General features: G+C 43.3%; 1 protein-coding gene across 2 annotated transcripts in view; it reads right to left on the bottom strand.

The window, feature by feature from the left end:
* Positions 1-18,941, bottom strand: part of pus10 (pseudouridine synthase 10) — a 98,318-nt gene extending 79,377 nt beyond the window's left edge. The window contains exons 1-2 of one of the 2 annotated variants that reach the window (XM_041182726.1): positions 18,821-18,941; positions 2,073-2,209 (exon numbers count right to left, since the gene is read on the bottom strand). In XM_041182726.1, coding sequence (XP_041038660.1) covers positions 2,073-2,198 — 126 coding nt within the window. In that variant the 5' untranslated portion in view covers positions 2,199-2,209; positions 18,821-18,941. Of the gene's footprint in view, positions 1-2,072; positions 2,210-18,701 lie in introns of both variants that reach the window. The other variant, XM_041182727.1, reaches the window with a different exon arrangement.
* Between the last annotated feature and the right edge of the window lie 1,356 nt (positions 18,942-20,297).

The raw sequence follows: 20,297 nt of genomic DNA, 5'->3' as shown, positions 1-20,297 counted from the left end.
TCTCATGTTCCACTGTTAACTTCAGCACATAATCAAGGCACTTTAGTGCAGACCACACTTGAACTACTAAGTACAATTTTGGCTGCCATGTCACCTACAGGAGCATTGGTGGAGATGCAGGAAAGATCAGCAAGAATGATTAAAATGTAATTAGGATAACCAGTGAGCAGGGCTACTAGTGATTCATCAAGTCCCATTCTGTTTCTACAACATGGGATTCTAGTGTTGTCACTAGTGTTTGTGGATTGCATTTTGCAATTATTCATTCTCAGAATGCAAACATTGCTAGCAAGGCCAGTGTTTATTGCTCAATCCTCGCTAACCGGAAAAATTGGTGTTGAGCCTTAGTGAAGTTGATACAATCAACTGACTTTCTAATAATTTCTGAAGTCATTTAAGAGTTGACGTGAGGTTGGAATCAGCAAGCAGGCACATCATCTTCCCCTGCCAACCAAGGATGGGCATTAAATACAGGCTTTGCCAGCAATATGCACATCTGGAAAATCCTTCTTTTTAAATTCTGGGAAATTCAGTCAATGCTCAAGATGAGTGAACAAAGGATTCTTGTAATTAGAAGTTGTTCCTAAATAATGTGTCTGGAACTTGGAAAACAGTCTGTCAAAGTTCTTAAGCAAATAGATTATAATAAAAGCAGAAAACGCTGAAAATTCTGATACATATAGGCTATTGAGAGAAAGTAGTTAAGAATTTATCTGCTGGCTTATGATTAGTATTCGTAACACGGTTTACAGATTTACCACAAAATTATTAAAATAGTTTGAAAAAGCAATTTGAATTTAAATACCATCTTTGACATAGCAAAATATCCCACTGTACTTCAAAGTTGGGTGTCTACCAGGGTCGGAGGAGGAGATGGAGGCCAAAATTGAAGCTGAAGGGCTAAGTTATTCAAGAAGATTTTGGAGGTAGGGTAGGATGTACAGAGATAAAGGGCTGAGTCTTCCAGTCGGCATGCGGGGGCGGGTCCGGCACACTGATGCCTAAAATGGCGCGTGATGACGTTGGGCATGCGTCCCGACGTCATCACAATATTTCGTTCGGCAGGCCGGTGTCGGCTGCATATCTGCCGAAATGTTAAGGGCCTATTAAGGCCATAAAGGGATTAATTAAAATACTTTAGAATGCTGCCCATCCAACCTTAAACTGGCTGGCAGGCGAAGAGCCCGACCGGCCTTCGCGTATTTCAGGAAAACTCATCCACGGGCAGGATGAGGTTTCCTGAAGCTTTTATAAAATAAGTTTAAAAATTTTCCCAACTTTACAGACATGTCCCAACTCACGTGACACTATCACAAGACAGAGCATGTTTAAATAAATTTTTACTTAATTTATTAAAATGTTTTATAATCTATTCAATCTCCCCAAGGCAGCTCCGTGTCTCAGAGAGAATGCTGTGCTCTTTCGTGCGCATGCACGAAGAGTGCAGGTCCCGACTCTCCCTCCTCCCCCACTCCTGCACAGGTAGCGAATGCTATAGGCCATGCATTATGTTGGGCGGGCCTTAATTGGCCCATCCGCGTAAAATGGCGGCGCACAGCCAATCATGGGCGGCGATCAGCTCCCGCCCGCCATAAGTAAAATCCTGGCCCAAGAGTTTTAGGGAAGGACTTCCAGGCTGTTAATGTGAAAGCAAAATACTGCAGGTGCTGGAAATCTGAAATAAATAAACAAAAAATGCTAGAAAAACCCAACAGGTCAGGCAGCATCTGTGGAGGGAAGCAGAGTTGACCTTTCAGTTCGAGTGACCTTTCATCAGAATTGAAGAAAGATAGAAATGTTAAGGCAAGATGAATGAAAGTGCTGCCGCCAATGCTGGGACAGAGTGATGGACAGTAAACCAGAGATAGAAATGCAGAGGGTACAGGTGGGAAGAAAGGACTGCAGAGGTCAAAGGTAGAATGAGTTGGACCTATGGGGAGATTTGATTACAAGGATAAGGATTATAAAATTAGTATTTTCCATGTGTCCAAACATTATGTATTCTTTTTAAAAGACGAGTTTTACCACCCATGTTGTTGAACTTGCAAATAAAAGTGTAACATTTCAAAAACCTTGCGTGAAAGTCTGTATGTAGCCTGGTTCCCAACACAGCAGAATCTTAGTATACATCGAGGACAGCACCCTGCACTGAGAAGCACCTGGACCACTCTCCTGTCCTTCTCTTTCAATGGAAACATGACTTCTGATCCTATTCAACAAAGAGGCAGAAGCAATAGTTTTATTAATGCTCACAAGGCTTTTCATTTAAATTATTTTTGAATGTTCTTCAAAAACAATAATGTTCCATCAAAAACATTAAAATAAACATGAAACAGTTTATAAGTTTTTGTTTGACTTAACCACCTGTTTTTTCAGTTACTTTTTTTGTGCTATAACGTTGGGGAATGGGATGTTTGTTTTCCTTTCCTACACCACCTGTTCTACTGAATTATGGCAATCTGTGTCAAATTATTCAAATCTTGCTGTGAGTTCACATGCCTACAAGAAACTATAATGAAATTGCCCAAAGTTATATCACATGACACTCAGAATCCTGCTGAAAAGAGAGACATGTTGCCGAAGCTTTTTGTTTTGCAGGGCAAATGCAAGAATGGCAAATTTCAAATGATCACAATAATTTATACTACAGAAGAAAAGGGTGATAATTGGTTTGCAAGTTGACTCCGACTGGTCGAAACATCACCATGGAGAAAGCAACGGGAAACTATAGACTCCCCAAGTGCGTGGGTAATTCAAAAAAGGTGCAAGGCTTAAACATATTGCCTTTGTTTGCAAGGAATTGGTCCCTGCGTATGAATGTTTGTCACTTCCAGCAAGCATAGAATCATTTGAATTTTCTAAATCATAAAAGGAAGATAATTTAGCACTTTGCATTTATTCTAACTCAAAGGACTGTTCATTTCATTCCAATTCTCCCAACCTTTTCCTATGCACCCTCTAAGTTTTTCCCCTTTCACGTTTAAAAGCTATGATGGATTCTGCTTCCATCCCTGTTTGTGGTGGCATATTACATATCCAAATAACCCACTGCGTGAAGTCCAAGGAGAATGAAGATTATTTTGATCTTGAGAGTCTGGCCTGAATTTGAACCCAGGGACCATTCTACTGTACCAACCTATACCCTTGCCCTAGAACCAGTTTAAGGTTCCTCACACGCTGTTGACAAGTAGCTAACTTCTATACATTCTTTCCATTCATTTCAGAAAGTTGCTATATTGATAGGTAAAGACCCATATCTATTTTTTATTCTTTCATTGGATGTAGGGTCACTGGCAAGGCCAGGTTTGTTTCCCATCCCAAACTGCCCTTGGGAAGGTGGTGGTGAGCTGCTTTCTACTGAACTACTGCAATCAGGTGTAGGTACACCCACAGCGCTGCTGGGGAGGGAGTTCCAAGATTTTGACACAACAGTGAAGGAACGGTGATATAGTTCCAAGTTAAGATAGCGTGTAGCTTGGAGGGGAACTCGCAGGTCGAGGTGTTCCCATGTCACTGTTCCCCATGTTAATCTAGGTGGTAGAGGTTGCAGGTTTGGAAGGTGCTGTCGAAGGAGCTTTGATGGGTTGCTGAAGTGCATCTTGTATATTGTACACACTGCTGCCAAGCAGTGGAGAATATTCCATCACACTCCTGACTTGTGCCTTGTAAATAGTGGACAGACTTTGGGGAGTCAGGAGCCAAGTTACTCGCCTCAGAATGTCAAGGAGAGATGGTTAGATCTCTCTTGTTGGAAGTGGTCATTGCCTGGTGTCATGAAGAGATTAATGTCCATAATATAATTGGAAATTATTTTTTAAAATAGAGTTTAGTGCTGTCTGTGTCTGTGTGTGTGTGTGTGTATCTTAATTGGATTAAAGCCAGCTAGTCTGGGTGCTTTGATGTATCGAAAGGAGTAGGTTTGAAATGATAATTAGATAAACATGGGGAAGTTTAGAAATATGGTGTCAAGGGGGTACATTTCCATTTGTTGAATAAAGCATTCAAAGGCAGAATTTTCCCATTGGCATGCGGGGGCGGACTCCGCATGTCCACGCATAAAATGATATGCAGTGAAATCGGGTGAGCGTCCTGACATCACCGCGTGCCATTGCGATATTTTGTTGGGTGGGCGCGTGATGATATCTGCTGCGCGCCCGCCATTAATTAACTGGCCACTTAAGGCCCTTGACTCACCAATTGACGCAGATTTTTCGGTGCCTATGCAATCTTGGGGTCGGCAGACAGGTAGGCAGGACATTATTTGTATAAAACTCATTCATGGGCGGGATAAGAGGGTCACTGGGGTGGCGAGTGTACTCTCTCAAATATTGATTTTTCAAAGTTTTTGAAACTTGCCTGTGTGATCTGCAATACTTCAAAGTGCATACCAACAGCTTTGTCTGGACTCTTAACCCTCAGGTCAGCACTCTGTAGTTAGGAATCTTTTTAGGGCCTGCAGGTTTCTGGAAGCCTCCCTGAGCCAGAGAATGGGAGCTGAACTGTCCACTGGAGGCACTTTCTCTGAGGAGGGAGAGCTAGAAGGGGGAGGAGACCAGGAGTGCACATTCAGCCTACAGGGGAACCACCTTTGGGAGGACAGGCGCAGGCAAAAGGGGTGCAGGGCCAAGAGGTAGTCCAAGGCTGAAGGGGTAGCAGAAGACACCACTTTCCTGCTGCCAATGTATACAGGCAGCGAAGCAGCTACCTCAATATGTCTGAGGTGCAGTGTTGAAGGAGGCTCCGTCTCTCAAGGGAGACGGTCAACTACATCTGTCAGATGATTTGGCCTGAGATCTCTGCGAACTGTGTAGGTGGACACCCCATGCCAGTGGCTCTGAAGGTCACAGCTGCCCTCAACGTCTATGCCTCTGGCTCCTTCCGGGGTCGGTGGGTGATCTTTGCAGTGTCTCCCAATCAGCTGTCCACACTTGTGTCAAGCTGGTTACAGATGCTCTGCTTAGGCGTCCACTGACATTCATCCACTTCTGTTGGGACCAGGCAAGCCAGACACAGTGAATCAGAGGCTTCACGGCCATTGCCGGCTTCCCCCGTGTCCAGGGTGCAATAGACTGTACACATGTGGCCATCAAGGTGCCAGCAGGTGAGCCCAGTGCCTTTGTCAACAGGAAGGGCTTCCACTCCATGAACATACAGATAGTGTGTGATCACAGGATGCAGATTCGAAAAGTCTGTGCAAGGTACCCAGGCAGCTCCCACGATGCCTACATCCTCAGACACTCCCAGGTGTTGGGGCTCTTCAGTGCTCCAGCCCAGCTGGATGGATGGCTGCTGGGTGACAAGAGCTATCCCCTCAGAAGGTGGCTCATGATGCCTCTCCACCACCGAAGAACAGAAGCTGAGCAGCGTTACAATAGGAACCATGCCTCTACAAGGGCTGTGGTGGAGAGAACCATTGGTCTTCTCAAGATGCGCTTCCGATGCCTGGACTGCTCAGGGGGCGCACTCCAGTACCCCCCAGATCGTGTCTCAGTGATAGTGGTTGCATGCTGCGCTCTGCACAATCTTGCACTGGGAAGGGGGAACACAGTGGACGATGAAGATGTCAACGCAGTGGCTGCGGCTGCACATGATGAGTCCAGCAGTGAGTCCGAGGATGAGCACGCACAGGGAAATGCTGAGGGGGTAGTCTCTGACCCGGGCATACTCCAGGGAGGCAGGGACACCCAGGAGGCTTTAATCCAACTAACCTTCAGCTAGCACACCACAGATGGACCTCCAGGAAAAGCCTGGGCTGTAGGCTCGATATTCGACACCTAAGTATACAATCTGCCAGGTTAGGAACAGTCACTAAGGGCCTTGTTAATAAAGCTGAATGTCCGACAAAGCACTCCTAACATTTTTGGAAACCATACACATGCAGAAGAAAAGAGGCACCCTCAGCCACGGTCACATGTCTGAATTAAATACCAAAGGCAAAGAAACTATAGGAAACAAAATGACAACTGTTTCAATTCAAAGAAAATCATAAAGACCTCATCTCGGGCCAACACAAAAGCACCAGTGATAAACCCATGGTGTGCCTAAAGTGCTTTATGTTTACGTTTCCAGGTGCTACATTTTGATGCTGCCCCATCACTGGGAGTGACATCTGAGACAGCCTGCTCACTCTGCTGTCCTGTTGGCCTCGATGACCTTGGCAGTCGTCCTCTGGCTCGTGGAGCCTGTGCTGGCCCCACCTGGGAGGGAGCTGCCAGTTCCACAGCTGGCACCTCCTCACTTGTCGCAGCCTCACCGGATGCTACGGTCACTGGGAGAGGGGCGGAGGAGCTGCCGCCCTCGTCCAGAGCACCCTGACAGGTGCCCGCAGAGACGACAGGCAGCTGCTGCATCGACGTGAGGTCACTTCGGACCTCCTTGCTCACCGTGGATGGATGGGCACCGAGCTGGGAAACTTGGTGCCCAGACCATTTTCCACACTAGCACTGACCAGCTGAGGTCAATGCTGATGTGAGGGCTTGCTGATCAGAGCGCATCCCAAGGAAGCCCTGACGGGTCTCCTGGAGGATCCACTCCACAAGAGTCGCCACTCTCTCCATGGAGGATGCATGGCACTCGGACATGGGGCTCATTGCTTCGGCGATCGTCCGCATAGACTCCTCCACCACGGAGACCAAGCCAAGCATAGCCTCATGTATCTCCCCTAGATGCTCCGGCACACCTGGCCACATTTCATGCCCCTGCTGCGTTGCGGACGACTCCAGAGGCAGATCATTAGGCACTGACTGAGCATGTTCCTGGTGCCCTGCAGTCCTCTGACTGCTGGTGCCATGGGCACTCTCTGTCTCTGCCAGCTGCTCCAGTGACTGTGAAGTGCCCTCACCCCTGTGCCCCAGGACAATAGCCAATGTTCTAACTCCCACTGAGGTGCTAGTATCTGCGCTGGTGCCTGCCTGACAGGGATGGTGTGACGCTGGTGAGACTTCAGGGCCCTCAGGTGTGAGAGGGAGCCTTTGCTGCTCCTCCTCCAGCCCTGCTCCGCTGATGCTGAAAGGAAGAACAAGGACATTGGATCAGTTAAAGTGGAGAAAACGTCAATGTGCATCCCTGGCCCCCGGATCATTATGCGCTCATCCTTCCATAAGAGACGGTCAAGTCATGTTGCAAATTTCAATCACTGAACATTCAGCACTGCCATGGCTGTTGGGAGAACAATGGTGACCTCACTGCTGGGCAAATATACCTGCCTGCGGCACCCCAGCCTCACTGGCACCAGTGGACCTGGGCGCATGGCACCTCTCCAAATCCAGGGCCTCCTGCACAAACAGGCTGAGAATGGCTAACTGCACCTGGCCGCCACCATTCCTCACATGCTCTGCAGCGTTATAAGCATTCTTCTCCTGAAAATGAGAGAAGAGCATTGATTTGTACATGGACTCTCTTCACGCGCTGCCCACCCCAACCAGAATGGAACATATCAGAGCACCAGTGCCTCCTCACCCAACTACTGCCAAACACTCACACAAAGGTGCTAGGCCTAACATAGAAACATAGAAACTAGGAACAGGAGTAGGCCGTTCAAACCTTCAAGCCTGCTCTGCCATTCATTATGATAATGGCTGATCATCCAACTCAATAGCCTGCTCCTGCTTTCTCCCCATACGCTTTGATCCCTTTCACCCCAAGAGCTATATCTAACTCCTTCTTGAAAACGTAAAATGTTTTGGTCGCAACTACTTTCTGTGGTAACGAATTCTACAGGCTCACCACCCTCTGGGTGAAGAAATTCCTCCTCATCTCAGTCCTAAATGGTCTACCCCATATCCTCAGACTGTGACCCCTGGTTCTGGACTCCCCCACTATTGGAAACATCCTTCCTGCATCTACCCTGTATAGTCCTGTTAGAATTTTATAGGTTTCTATGAGATTCCCCCCTCATTCTTCTGAACTCCAGCGAATAAAATCTTAACTGACTCAATCTCTCCTCATATGTCAGTCCTGCCATCCCAGGGTAAACCTTCACTGCACTCCCTCTATAGCAAGTACATCCTTCCTCAGATAAGGAGACCAAAACTGCACACAATATTCCAGGTGTGGTCTCACCAAGGCCCTGTACAATTACAGCAAGTTATCCCTGTTCCTGTACTCGAATCCTCTGGCTATCTAGGCCAACATACCACTTGCCTTCTTTACCACCTGCTGCACCTGCATGCTTACCTTCAGTGACTGGTGTACAAGCACACCAGGTCTTGTTGCACATTGCCCTCTCTCAATTTATTGCCATTCAGATAATAATCTGCCTTCCTGTTTTTGCTACCAAAATGGATAACCTCACATTTATCCACATTATACTGCATCTGCCATGCATTTGCCCACTTAATCAGCTTGTCCAAATCACACTGAAGCATCTCTGCATCCTCCTCACAGCTCACCCTCCCACCCAGCTTTGTCTCATCTGCAAATTTGGAGATATTACATTTAATTCCCTCATCTAAATCATTAATATATATTGTGAATAACTGGGGTCCCAGCACCGATCCCCACTAGTTACTGCCTTCCATTCGGAAAGAGACCGGTTTATTCCTACTCTTTGTTTCCTGTCTGCCAACCAGTTTTCTATCCATCTCAATACATTACCCCCAACCCCATGCACTTTAATTTTACACACCAATCTCTTCTGTTTGACTTTGTTGAAAGCCTTCTGAAAGTCCAAATAAACCACATCCTCTGGCTCCCCCTCATCAACTCTACTAGTTACATCCTCGAAAAATTCCAGTAGATTTGTCAAGCATGATTTCCCTTTCATAAATCCATGCTGACTCTGTCCAATTCTGCCACTGTTTTCCGTGCTCAGCTATTAAATGTTTTATAATGGACTCTAGAATTTTCCCCACTATCGACGTCAAACTGACTGGTCTATAATTCCCTGTTTTCTCTCTGCCTCCCTTTTTAAATAATGGGGTTACAATAGCTACCCTCCAATCTGTAGGAACTGTTCCAGAGTCTATAGAATCTTGGAAGATGACCACCAAGGCATCCACTATTTCTAGGGTCACTTCCTTAAGTACTCTGGAATGCAGATTATCAGGCCCTGGGGATTTATCGGCCTTCAATCCCATCAATTTCCCCAACACCATTTCCCTACAAATACTGATTTCTTTCAGTTCCTCCTTCTCACTAAACCCTGTGTTCCCCAACATTTCTGGTATGTTTTTAGTGTCCTCCTTTGTGAAGACAGAACCAAAGTATGTATTTAGTTGGTCAGCCATTTCTTCGTTCCCCATTATAAATTCCCCTGTTCCTGACTGTAGGGGACATACATTTGTCTTCACCAATTATTTTCTCTTCACATACCTATAGAAACTTTTACAGTCAGTTTTTATGTTACCCGCAAGCTTACTCTCATACTCTATTTTCCCCTTCTTAATCAATCTCTTGGTCCTTCTTTGCTGAATTCTAAACTGCTCCCAATCCTCAGGTCTGTTGTTTTTTCTGGCCAATTTGTTTGCCTCTTCCTTGTATCTAATACTATCTCTAATTTCCCTTGTAAGCCATGCTTTGGCCACCTTTCCTGTTTTACTTTTGCAATCTGTTCCCCAGCCCCCCAACTTGACCACATGCTACCTACATCACGTTAGGCACCACACTATATATCCTTTCATAACAAGGAGGCGCAAGCACTTGGAGCGCAGAGGGCAGCAGATGGTTCGTTGCCACGCCACTTGAAGCTCCCCTCCCAGCATGTCATTGCCCTGACTTGGACACGTCCTGCAGTTCCAGCACAGCGCCGAGGTGCAGCTCCTCCAGGTTACCCCCAAACCAGTCATGTGACTCTCAGCGTACCACATGCTGCAGGCACAGAACCCAGCTCTTCACCACCCTCTCAGGCTGACCTCGGCATGGGCAATATCTGCTGGCCCACCCAGCGAAGGATACATGCCATCAATGATTCAGTGCAGTCACTACGCTCAAACTTGTGGGGGTGGGGGGCAGCAGGGGGGAAAGCCGACCTGCTGGGTTAAGTGACCAATGCCAACATTGTCCTCACCCTTCCAGAGCGCAACAAGTCATTGAAATGCTTGCAACATTGGGTCCAGGTGTGCCGCACCACGTCGCGGGAGCTCACCACCTCTGCCATCTCCTCCCAGGCACATCTCGTCATGTGGGGGGGCCTCCTCCATCTTCTCAAGGAGGGCAGCAAGGCAGTCATCGGAAAAACGAGGGGCACACTGGCCCCCCGCCCTACCCTCCGGCCTGGCCTGCCCCAATGGCCTACCCTCCGGACTGGCCTGGCCCGTTGGCCTACCCTCCAGATTTAAATAACCTCCATTGCCCCTCTGCAGAACCCTTCGTCCAGTCATTGCGAGCAGCCTTTCCAAGGCTGCCAGCCTTCCTTTACACAGGCTGCCGGATCGCCATTGGACCCAGTGGGCTGAGTGTGCCCGTTGCTGCCAGCCCACTCTCACTATGCATGGGAGTCGTGAAGCACGTTGGGCGGGTCTTAATTGGCCTGCCCTTGTAAAATGGCGGCGCAGACAATTGCGAGCAGTGATCTATTCCATGCCCGCCCACATGCCCCCACCCCCCCAACCATCCAGGAAATTCTGCCAAGAGTGGAACTCTTGCACCCAGCTGGGAGACACCAAACAATGTGTTTATATTACTAATAAAATTAGTGGGGTGAAAATGTTATTGTTAGAAGATGTGACGTTAAATACCTAGTAATACAATGGGAAATTTACATTCAAAGGAAAAGCTAGGTATAAGCAGAAAGGAGTTTGTGTGTGTAAGGCAGATGCATTTAAGATCTAAACAGCCTGTAAGCCTACACTGTGTCAGCAAAGGAACCAAATTGCAAGGAACCTCATTTTGAATTCATAAGGTCAAATGTGCTTTGCCTGGGGTCTTTTTAAATCTATGAGTTTTACTGTTGCCTTAACGGGGGTGTAACTGAGTGTCGGACTAATTAGGGGATTTTTGCAGTTATTATAGTGGTAATTTTGTAGACATATGTATGTGCTTAAAATTTTTCTTGTATTAATAAATGTTAATTTAGTTTTACCTTGAGACTCGGTGGTCTTGTTACTAACTGAATTCAAAGCCTGCATCTTGAAATATACAAATTGCAAAAATGGATTATGACAGTTCTTTCAAGTTTCTTTCTGGGATTTGAGCAGCTCAGCCTTAACCATTGGGGGCTTTTGGCAGGATATATTTGTAATTCCTTCATTTTTTTGGAATTAGGGAATCTTAAGGCTAATAATATGAGAAGCACTTTGAGTTCAGGAGCAGGTGTGAGGTATTTTTGCAGTGAGAGTACAAAAATGGCTGTATCCATGGCTAAATCATTTTTGGAATTAGAAGTTTTAACTCTGGGTTACAAAATGTATCCAAGAGTAAGTTAACAGAGTTGGCGGATAAATTACAATTGGAGTTACCGACGGGGGCTAGGAAACCAGGCACGATTGAAGTGATAGCACAGCATTTGAAATTGTAGGAATACCTGAGAGACAGAGTTCTCCAAGGGGTGGTGCATTGGAATGAGCTCAAATTCAGTTGCAAATTAAAACGATTGAACTGAAAAAAAAGGAAAGAGACAGGGCATTCAAAAGGGAATAGGCAGAAAGACAGGAAAAAGAAAGAAAACAGGAAAAGGAGTTAGAAATTGTGATGACAGAGAAGGAGGCAAGAGAAAAAGATGCCAGGTGAAGAAGGACTTATCTCCAGAGTAGAACTCACTGGGGAGCTGTTTAAATTTGTAGAAGCTCTTCCAAAGTTTGAGGAAAAAGATATTGAAGCATTCTTTATTTCATTTGAGAAGATAACGAAACAAATAAAATGGCCACAGGAAAACTGGACATTATTGTTACAGTCTAAGTTGGTGGATAGAGTGCATGAGATTTCTGCTTCACTATCTGAAGTATCGACGAATTATATGGTGAAAAAGGCTATTCTGAGTGCATATGCATTGGTTCCTGAAGCATATAGACAGAAATTTAGAAAAATGAGAAAACAGCCTGTGCAAACTTACATTGAGTTTGAGAGAGTAAAACAAAGTAATTTTGAACAGTGGAAATGGGCATTAAAAATACAGCAACATATGCAGCTCTTAGGGAAGTCATTCTTTGGGAAGAATTTAAAGATTCAATTCCTTCGGTAGTGAGAGCTCATGCGGAGGAACAGAGGGTTCAAATTGTAAGGCAAGCAGCAGAGAGAGCTGATGATTATGAGTTAGTGCATAGAACTAAACTTTTTTTCATCACCTTTTCAAATCCAAAAGGTAGATAGTCAAGGAAGGGAATAGCTGGAGATTCCCAGGAAGTTTTTTCTCAGAATAAAACTAAAGGGTAGAAGTGACATTCAAAAGTTGAGGTGTTTTTATTGTATTAGGTCAGTGTGTTGGAAATTGCAGGGAAAATCTGTTGGAATTATTGGGGTGCAGAAAAGTTCTGGAAGTAAAAGTACAGTATGTTCTGAGTTTCAGGCACATGAGAAACCAGTGGTTTGTGTACAGGTAAAACAGGAAGAATCAGTGATAGGTAAAGAAGTGGGAATGTGTTCACAGTTTATCCAAGAGAATTCTGAGGAGCAGGTTGCAGAAATGTTTAATGATTTTGTGTGTGAAGGGAAAGTCTTTCCATGTGTACAGGATGGAATAGTTAAACATATTAAAAGTTTAGGATACACAGGGGCTAGTCAATCCTTAATGTTGTGGGATAGTGATATTTGTTGTTCAGAGCGAATATTGCCGGAACAGGTCATAATAAGTGAGGTTCATGAAGACGCTAAACCTATTCCTTATGGATGATAAATTTAAAGACAGTAAAGGTGAAGTTATTGTTGGAGTAGTGGAAAAATTGCCTATTGCGGTGGTTCAATTTATTCTGGGTAATGATATAGCTGGATCACAAATGTGGGTGATGTCTATGGTAGTTGAGCATCCTGTTGAAGTGTTTTTAACAGAGGTGTTACAAGAGGTGCATCCTGGATTGTTTCCAGGTTGTGTGATAATGCGATCACAGGTACACACGTTGAAACAAGGAAAAGAAGGTGTCTGTGATATCTTTTGGTTATCTCCACCTATCATTGGCCCTCTTTCCAGCTCTACTTGTCCCACCCCACCTTAAACCAGCTTATATTTCACCTCTCTTCTATTTTTACTTAGTTCTGTTGAAGGGTCATTCAGATTCGAAATGTTAACTGTGCTCCTCTCCGCAGATGCTGCCAGACCTGCTGAGTTTTTCCAGGTATTTTTGTTTTTGTTTTTGTAAAGAAGGACAGGCAGTTCAAAAGTAGGAGGAAGGTACTAAAATCCAATTAGCTGGTACTGTGTTTGATAACATTGTTCAGTAAGAGAGCCTAGGGGAGGACCATTCAGCTGAAGTGTTTAACTCACTGCAGTTAATTGAATTGCAGAAAAAGGATTTGCAATTAAAACAGTTATATCGGAAAGCTTACTCGGAAACAGAAGCAAAATATATACCAGAATGTTATTACCTCAAGGGTGATATTTTAATGATAAAATGGAGGCCGGACCGTGTCTCAGTAAACGAAAGCTGGAGGGAGCTACATCAGATTGTTATCCCATTAGAGTATAGAAATGAGATTTTGGGGATTGCTCATGAAATTCTATGGGTGGCGGGTGGGGTGACATTTAGGAATTAGAAAGACACAGGCAAAAGTACAGAAACATTTTTATTGGCCAGGTTTGCACAGGGATGTAGTCAAATTCTGTAGACCATGTTACACATGTCAGCTGACAGGGAAACCACAAGCAGTGATTAAGCCAGCATCTTTAATCCCAATACCAGCATTTGAAGAACCTTTTACCAGGGCCATGATTATGTAGGACTCTTCCCCAAGACTAAAAGTGGAAATCAGTACTTAATGACAATAATGGATGTGTCTTTCCTGAAGCAATACCTTTAAGAAATATTACAACTAAGAAGATTCTAGAAAGGTTAACTAACTTTTTTACAAGATATGGTTTACCTAAAGAAATACAAATCAGATCAGGGGTCAAATTTTATGTCACAGCTGTTTAAGGAAGTAAGGAACAGGTTGGGGATAAAACAATTTAAGTCAACAGCTAATCATCCAGAGTCACAAGAAGCTTTAAAAAGATGGCACCAAACTTTAAAAACTATGATGACAGCATACTGTCAGGGTTATCCACAGGATTGGGATAGAGGAATTCCATTCTTGTTATTTGCTATTAGAGACGCTCCTAATGCTTCGACTGGTTTTAGCCCTTTTGAACTAGTTTATGATCATGAGGTAAAGGGATCACTGAAATTGCTTTTTGAGAAATTAGTGGGTCAAAATTCAGAAACTACTCTCCTGGATCATGAATCAAATTTCAGCAAGAGATTGAACAGAGCATGTGAGTTGGCTAGCAAACATTTAAAGATATCACAGCAAGTGATGAAAATGAAGGCAGATAAGAAAGCTAAAGCTGGCAGTTTTATTGCTGGAGAGAAAGTTCTAGTTCTGTAGCCAGTACTGAATTACCCATTAAAGGCATGGTTTAGTGGACCTTCCAGGATTGAAAAGAAATTGAGTGAAGAAAATTATTTCATAAATGCTCCAAATAGAAGAAAGAAGCAGAGGGTGTGTCATGTAAATTTGCTAAAAAGGTACTTTGACAGGAAAGAGGAACAAAAAGAGGTATTAGTGATGGTGAATGATGAGAAAGAGGTAGAAGGGCAGGACTCTGAAATTGATTTTCCTCTAATCAAATTGGATAATGAGGGGTACTTGAAAACTTAAATGTAATATTGAGTTACCTTCCAGACAAGTATCAAAGGGATTTGGGAAAGCTATTGCTGTCACATAAACCTATTTGTGGGAATAAGTTGGGAAGGACAGGTTTAACTATACATGATATGTTTTAACAGTTTCATCTTCGATAAGGCAACATCCTTATAGTTTAAATCCCACAAAGTTATCACAAGTGCAGAAAGATATCATTGAGTCTAGTTGCAGTAACTGGAGTTCATCTGTTGTACTCGTACCAAAACCGGATGGAACATAAAGACTGTACGTGGACTATTGAAAGGCGAATGCGGTGACAAAAGCAGGTTCATATCCTATACCACGGTTGGAGGATTGTATTGAGAAAGTGGGACAATCAAAGTTTATCACACAAATTGACTTGCTAAGAGGATATTGGCAAGTACTGTTAGCGGAGAGAGCAAAGGAGATATCAGCTTTTGTGACGCCAAATGGACTATATCAGTTTAAAGTCATGCTATTTGGTATGAAGAATGCACCTGCGACATTTCAAAGACCTACATACAAAGTAATTGCAGGTCTAAGCAATTGCGCTGTTTCTATTGATGACTTATTAGTTTTTTAGTCAGACCTGGGAGGAGCATTTTCAGCATTTGGAAAGATTATTTGCTCGATTACAGGAAGGTAATTTGGTAATGAGCTTGACTAAAAGTAAATTTGCAAAAGCACAAGTTACGTATCTAGGCCATACCATTGAACATGGTAAGGGTGCTCCAAGAGATGTGAAAGTCAAGGCCATTGTGGATCTCCCAGTGCCTACAACAAAACGAGAAGTTTTGAGATCTCCGGGCGTGAGTGGGTTTTACAGAAAATTTGTACCAAATTCTAGCAGCGTGGTTGCTCCACTGACTGAACTACCAAAAAAATAAACAAAAAGTTTCAATGGACATAGGAGTGTCAGAAAGCATTTGACAATTTGAAAATTGTATTAACTACGACACCAGTTTTGGCAGTACCCAATTATGCCAAGCAATTTAAGTTGGCCATTGATGCAAGCGGTACAGGCATTGGGGCCGTACTGTTGCAAGAGGATGACACTGGAATTGAAAAACCAATAGGATATTTTTCACAGAAGTTGAATGCACAACAGAGAAGATATTCAATGATTGAAAAGGAATTGTTGGGTTTGGTGTTAGCGTTGCAGCATTTTGACATCTATGAGGCAAACAATTCAGCAAAAACAATTGTTTACACAGATCACAATCCTTTGAAGTTTCTGGACAAATTTCAAGTCAGAAGTGCAAGGCTATTTAGATGAAGTTTATTACTCCAACTATTTAATTTACAGATAATACATGCTGCTGGACGAGAGAATCTGTTTGCAGATGCGTTATCAAGAGTTTGAAGCTTAAAGAGAAAATTGGACATTTTAAAACCTGGACACTGAACTGGAATGATTTCTGTCAATACCAAGGATTTGTATATATATTATGTTAATGCATGTATCTGATAATGTAATAAGTACAGGAGATAGTGCTAGGTGGGTTAATAAAAAAAAAGCTGTCTTTTAGAATTATGTTGGTTCACTTTTTGATGAGGGAGATGTCATGAAGAGATTAATGTCTATATTATTGGAAATTATTTTTTAAAGTAGAGTTTAGTGGGGTCTATGTTTGTGCATCCTAATTGGATTAAAGCAGCTAGTCTGGGTGCTCTGATGTATAGAAAGAAGTAGCTTTGAAATGGTAATTAGATAAACACGGGGAAGTTTAGAAACATAGGGGTCAAGGGGGTACATTTGCATTTGTTGAATAAAGCATTCATGAGTGGGAGTAAAATCTTGCACCCAGCTGGGAGGCGCCAAGCAATATGTTTATATTACTAATAAAATTAGTGGGATGAAAATGTTATTGTTAGATGTGACGTTAAAAACCACATAATAATGGGAAATTTACATTCAAAGAAAAAGCTAGCTATAAACAGAAAGGTGTGTGTGTGTAAGGCAGAGACATTTAATAACTAACCAGCCTGTAAGCCTACAACTGTGTCTGTAAAGGAACCAAATTGCAAGGAACCTCATTTTGAAATTGTATGGTCAAATGCGCTTTGCAAGGGGTCTTTTTAAATCTATAAGTCTTACTGTTGCCTTAACGGGGGGTGTAACTGAGAGTCAGATTCATTAGGGGATTTTTATAGTTATCATCGTAGTAATATTGTAGATGTATTTATGTGCTTACAATTTTTCTTGCATTAATAAGCGTTAATTTAGTTTTATAAAATACCCCTTGAGACTCAGTGGTCTTATTACTACTGTTAGGGGAAAATTAAAAATGCTAAAAGAGAACACTAAGAATTTACTGAAAAACGCTAAAATCTCCAGGCAGACATGGTTGCTAAACATATTAAGAGTTGAAGATTACCAGATGAACATTGCATAGCCTTGAGAGTCAGACTGGAAGACACAAATTAGATTAGGTGTACTCCTCTCAGATAGGGATGGGGCAGATGGATTAGCTTAGATATGGGAGGACATACAATGACATAGGGGGCTCTAATGAAACACAAGCAGTCTTGAGTTGTGAGAACCAACGTCTTTGCGTATGTGTTTTAATTTTGATTGGATAATATAATTATGTATACACCCTTTAGAATAATTGGTTAGCAGAATCGCATGTTTATGTACTCAATAGGATAGTTTTAACATGATACCTGTGTGTCGGTTACCAGTGGATATATTCAAATGTACTCAAATGTATTGTGATAAGAAAAAGTATATAAGTAACAAGACTTTGTAATTACGGCAGAGTTCCTCTGGACGGACTCAGAGGGCTCTCCCTGCATATGCCGGTAACAGGCTTGAATAAACCGTCTTGTTCGAGAATCCAAACAACAGACATCCTGAGTTGTTTGTCCTGACCTGAGTCCTGGTCTGAGCTGTAGTTAAGAGGGCAGCTGCCCCACGCGAAAGCCAGATCAACCCAGGGTCTCGGACAAGGAGGTTGAATCCCGCCTACACTACTGAATTCAAAGCCTGCATCTCGAAACATACAAATTGCAAAAATAGATTATGACAGTTGTTTCAAGTTTCCCTCTGGGATTTGAGCAGCTTAGCCTTTACCATCGGCTGTGTCATAATAGCTGGCACTTGCATGGCTCAAATGTTGCTTGCCATTTATCAGTCCAAGCGTGAATGTTATCCAGATCTTGCTGCATAAGGTGATGGATTGCTTCACTATCTGAGGAGTTGTGACTGGTACTGAACTTTGTGCAATCATCAGTGAACATTCCCACTTCTATCTTTACGATAGAAGTAAGTTCCTTGATGAAGCAGCTGATGGCACCTAGGACTCTACCTTGAGGAACTCCTGCAGTGGTGTCCAGGAACTGATATGATTGGCCTCCAACAGCCACAAACACTTTCCTTTGTGCTATGTACGGCTCTAACCACTGGTGCATTTCCCCCCCTGACTCCCACTGACTTCGGTTTTGCTGGGGCTTCTTGATGTCACACTTGATGCTAAGGACACTCACTGTCACCTCCCCTTGCCACTGACCATAGTAAGTTGGTGCCTCAAGATCCTGTTACCTCATCATTATAACTGGTGTTTTTGAAGTGCCTCAATTACAAATAGAATTTCAGGTAATCAATGTAAATTGTGATATTCTCCAAGAGCCTATTTAATAATGTTCTGATCTCAAGGGTGACTCAAGTTCCTTACGATTGGCAGGCTGGACAAACAGAAAAACATGTATGCCAATATAAAGAAAACTTAACACAAGGTATACTATTTTCTACAGTAAAAGAACAACGAAACGCACTTTGGTTTATCATGTAACGTATTCAGAATGTCTATTTCAACTACAAAGAATATTAAAATATTAAACTATTGGATTACACCAACAACAAGATTATGTCCTCTTGCACATAACTGAAGTCGGATTTTTCTACATACTGACATAAGCACACATATTTTGTAATGATTCTACTATAGCACTGGAAGTTTACTTACGTAAGGTAAACACTTAAAGAAAACTATAATATATTTCTAAATGAGACGGTATTCGGTCCAATTTACTTTATCCTCAAAACAAGTAAAATTTTAAAATATCGACCCATCACAGAACTCACATTTCCTCAACTACCGCTTAGATCCGGAAGTGATTGCTCACACACGTGAAACGACTCGGATCTTACTTTCTGCAAGTTAGTGTCGCTGTGTTCAGATCTATCTCTATATCCCATTGATTAGTATCGCTGTGTTCAGATCTATCTCTATATCCCATTGGTTAGTGTCTCGGTGTTCAGATCTATCTCTATATCCCATTGGTTAGTGTTGCTGTGTTCAGATCTATCTCTATATTCCATTGGTTAGTGTTCCTGGTCATTTCTTTACCAATTAGATGATGTGTCTGTTCTCATGTGTCCTTGTGTCCTATTGGATGATGTGTCTGTTCGGATGTGTCCCTGTGTCCTATTGGATGATGTGTCTGTTCAGATGTGTCCCTGTGTCCTATTGGATGATATGTCTGTTCGGATATGTCCCTGTGTTCTATTGGATGATGTGTGTGTTCAGATTTGTCCCTGTGTCCTATTGGGTGGTTTGATCAGGGATAGTCAGCATGGCTTTGTCAGAGGGAGGTCATGCGTAACAAACTTGATTGAATTTTTTCAGGAGGTGACCGGGTGTGTAGATGAGGGTAGTGTAGTTGATGTACTTTATATGGATTTCAGCAAAGCCTTTGACAAGGTCCCACATGGGAGACTTACAAAGAAGGCGTGCACATGGGATACAGGGTAATTTGATAAGGTGGATTCAAAATTGGCTTAGTTGTAGGAGACAGAGGGTGATGACAGAAGGCTGCTTTAGTGACTGGAAGCCAATGTCCACTGGCATACCACAGGGATCTGTGCTGGGTCCCCTATTATTCGCCATTTATAGAAATGACATAGAAGATAATGTGGGGGATAGGATTAGTAAGTTTGCGGATGACACAAAGCTTGGCCGGGTGGTTAACAGTGAGGTTGAGTGTCTTGGGCCATGGAAAGATATAGATGGGATGGTCAAATGGGCAGATAAGTGGCAGATGGAATTTAACCCTGAAAAGTGAGAGGTGATACACTTTGGAAGGAGTAATTTGATAATGAAGTATTCAATGAATGGCATGACACTAGGAAGTTCTGAGGAACAAAGGGACCTTGGCGCGTGTGTCCATAGATCTCTGAAGGCGGAGGGGCATGTTAGTGGGGTGGTGAAAAAGGCATATGGGACACTTGCCTTTATCAATCGAGGCATAGATCACAAAAGTAGGGAGGTCATGTTGGAGTTATATGGAACACTGGTGAGGCCACAGCTGGAGTAGTGTGTGCAGTTCTGGTTGCCACATTATAGGAAGGATGTGATTGCACTGGAAGGGGTGCAGAGGAGATTCATCAAGATGTTGCCTGGAATGAAATATTTAAATTATGAAGAGAGGTTGGATAGACTTGGGTTGTTTTCGGTGGAGCAGAGAAGACTGAGGGGTGACCTGATCGAGGTGTACAAGATTATGAGGGGCATGGACAGGGTGGATAGGGAGCAGCTGTTCCCCTTAGTTGAAGGGTGAGT

Source organism: Carcharodon carcharias, chromosome 2 (genome assembly GCF_017639515.1).
Source record: "Carcharodon carcharias isolate sCarCar2 chromosome 2, sCarCar2.pri, whole genome shotgun sequence".
Classification (NCBI taxonomy): Eukaryota; Metazoa; Chordata; class Chondrichthyes; order Lamniformes; family Lamnidae; genus Carcharodon; species Carcharodon carcharias.
This window is presented reverse-complemented; position numbering and strand designations above follow the sequence as displayed.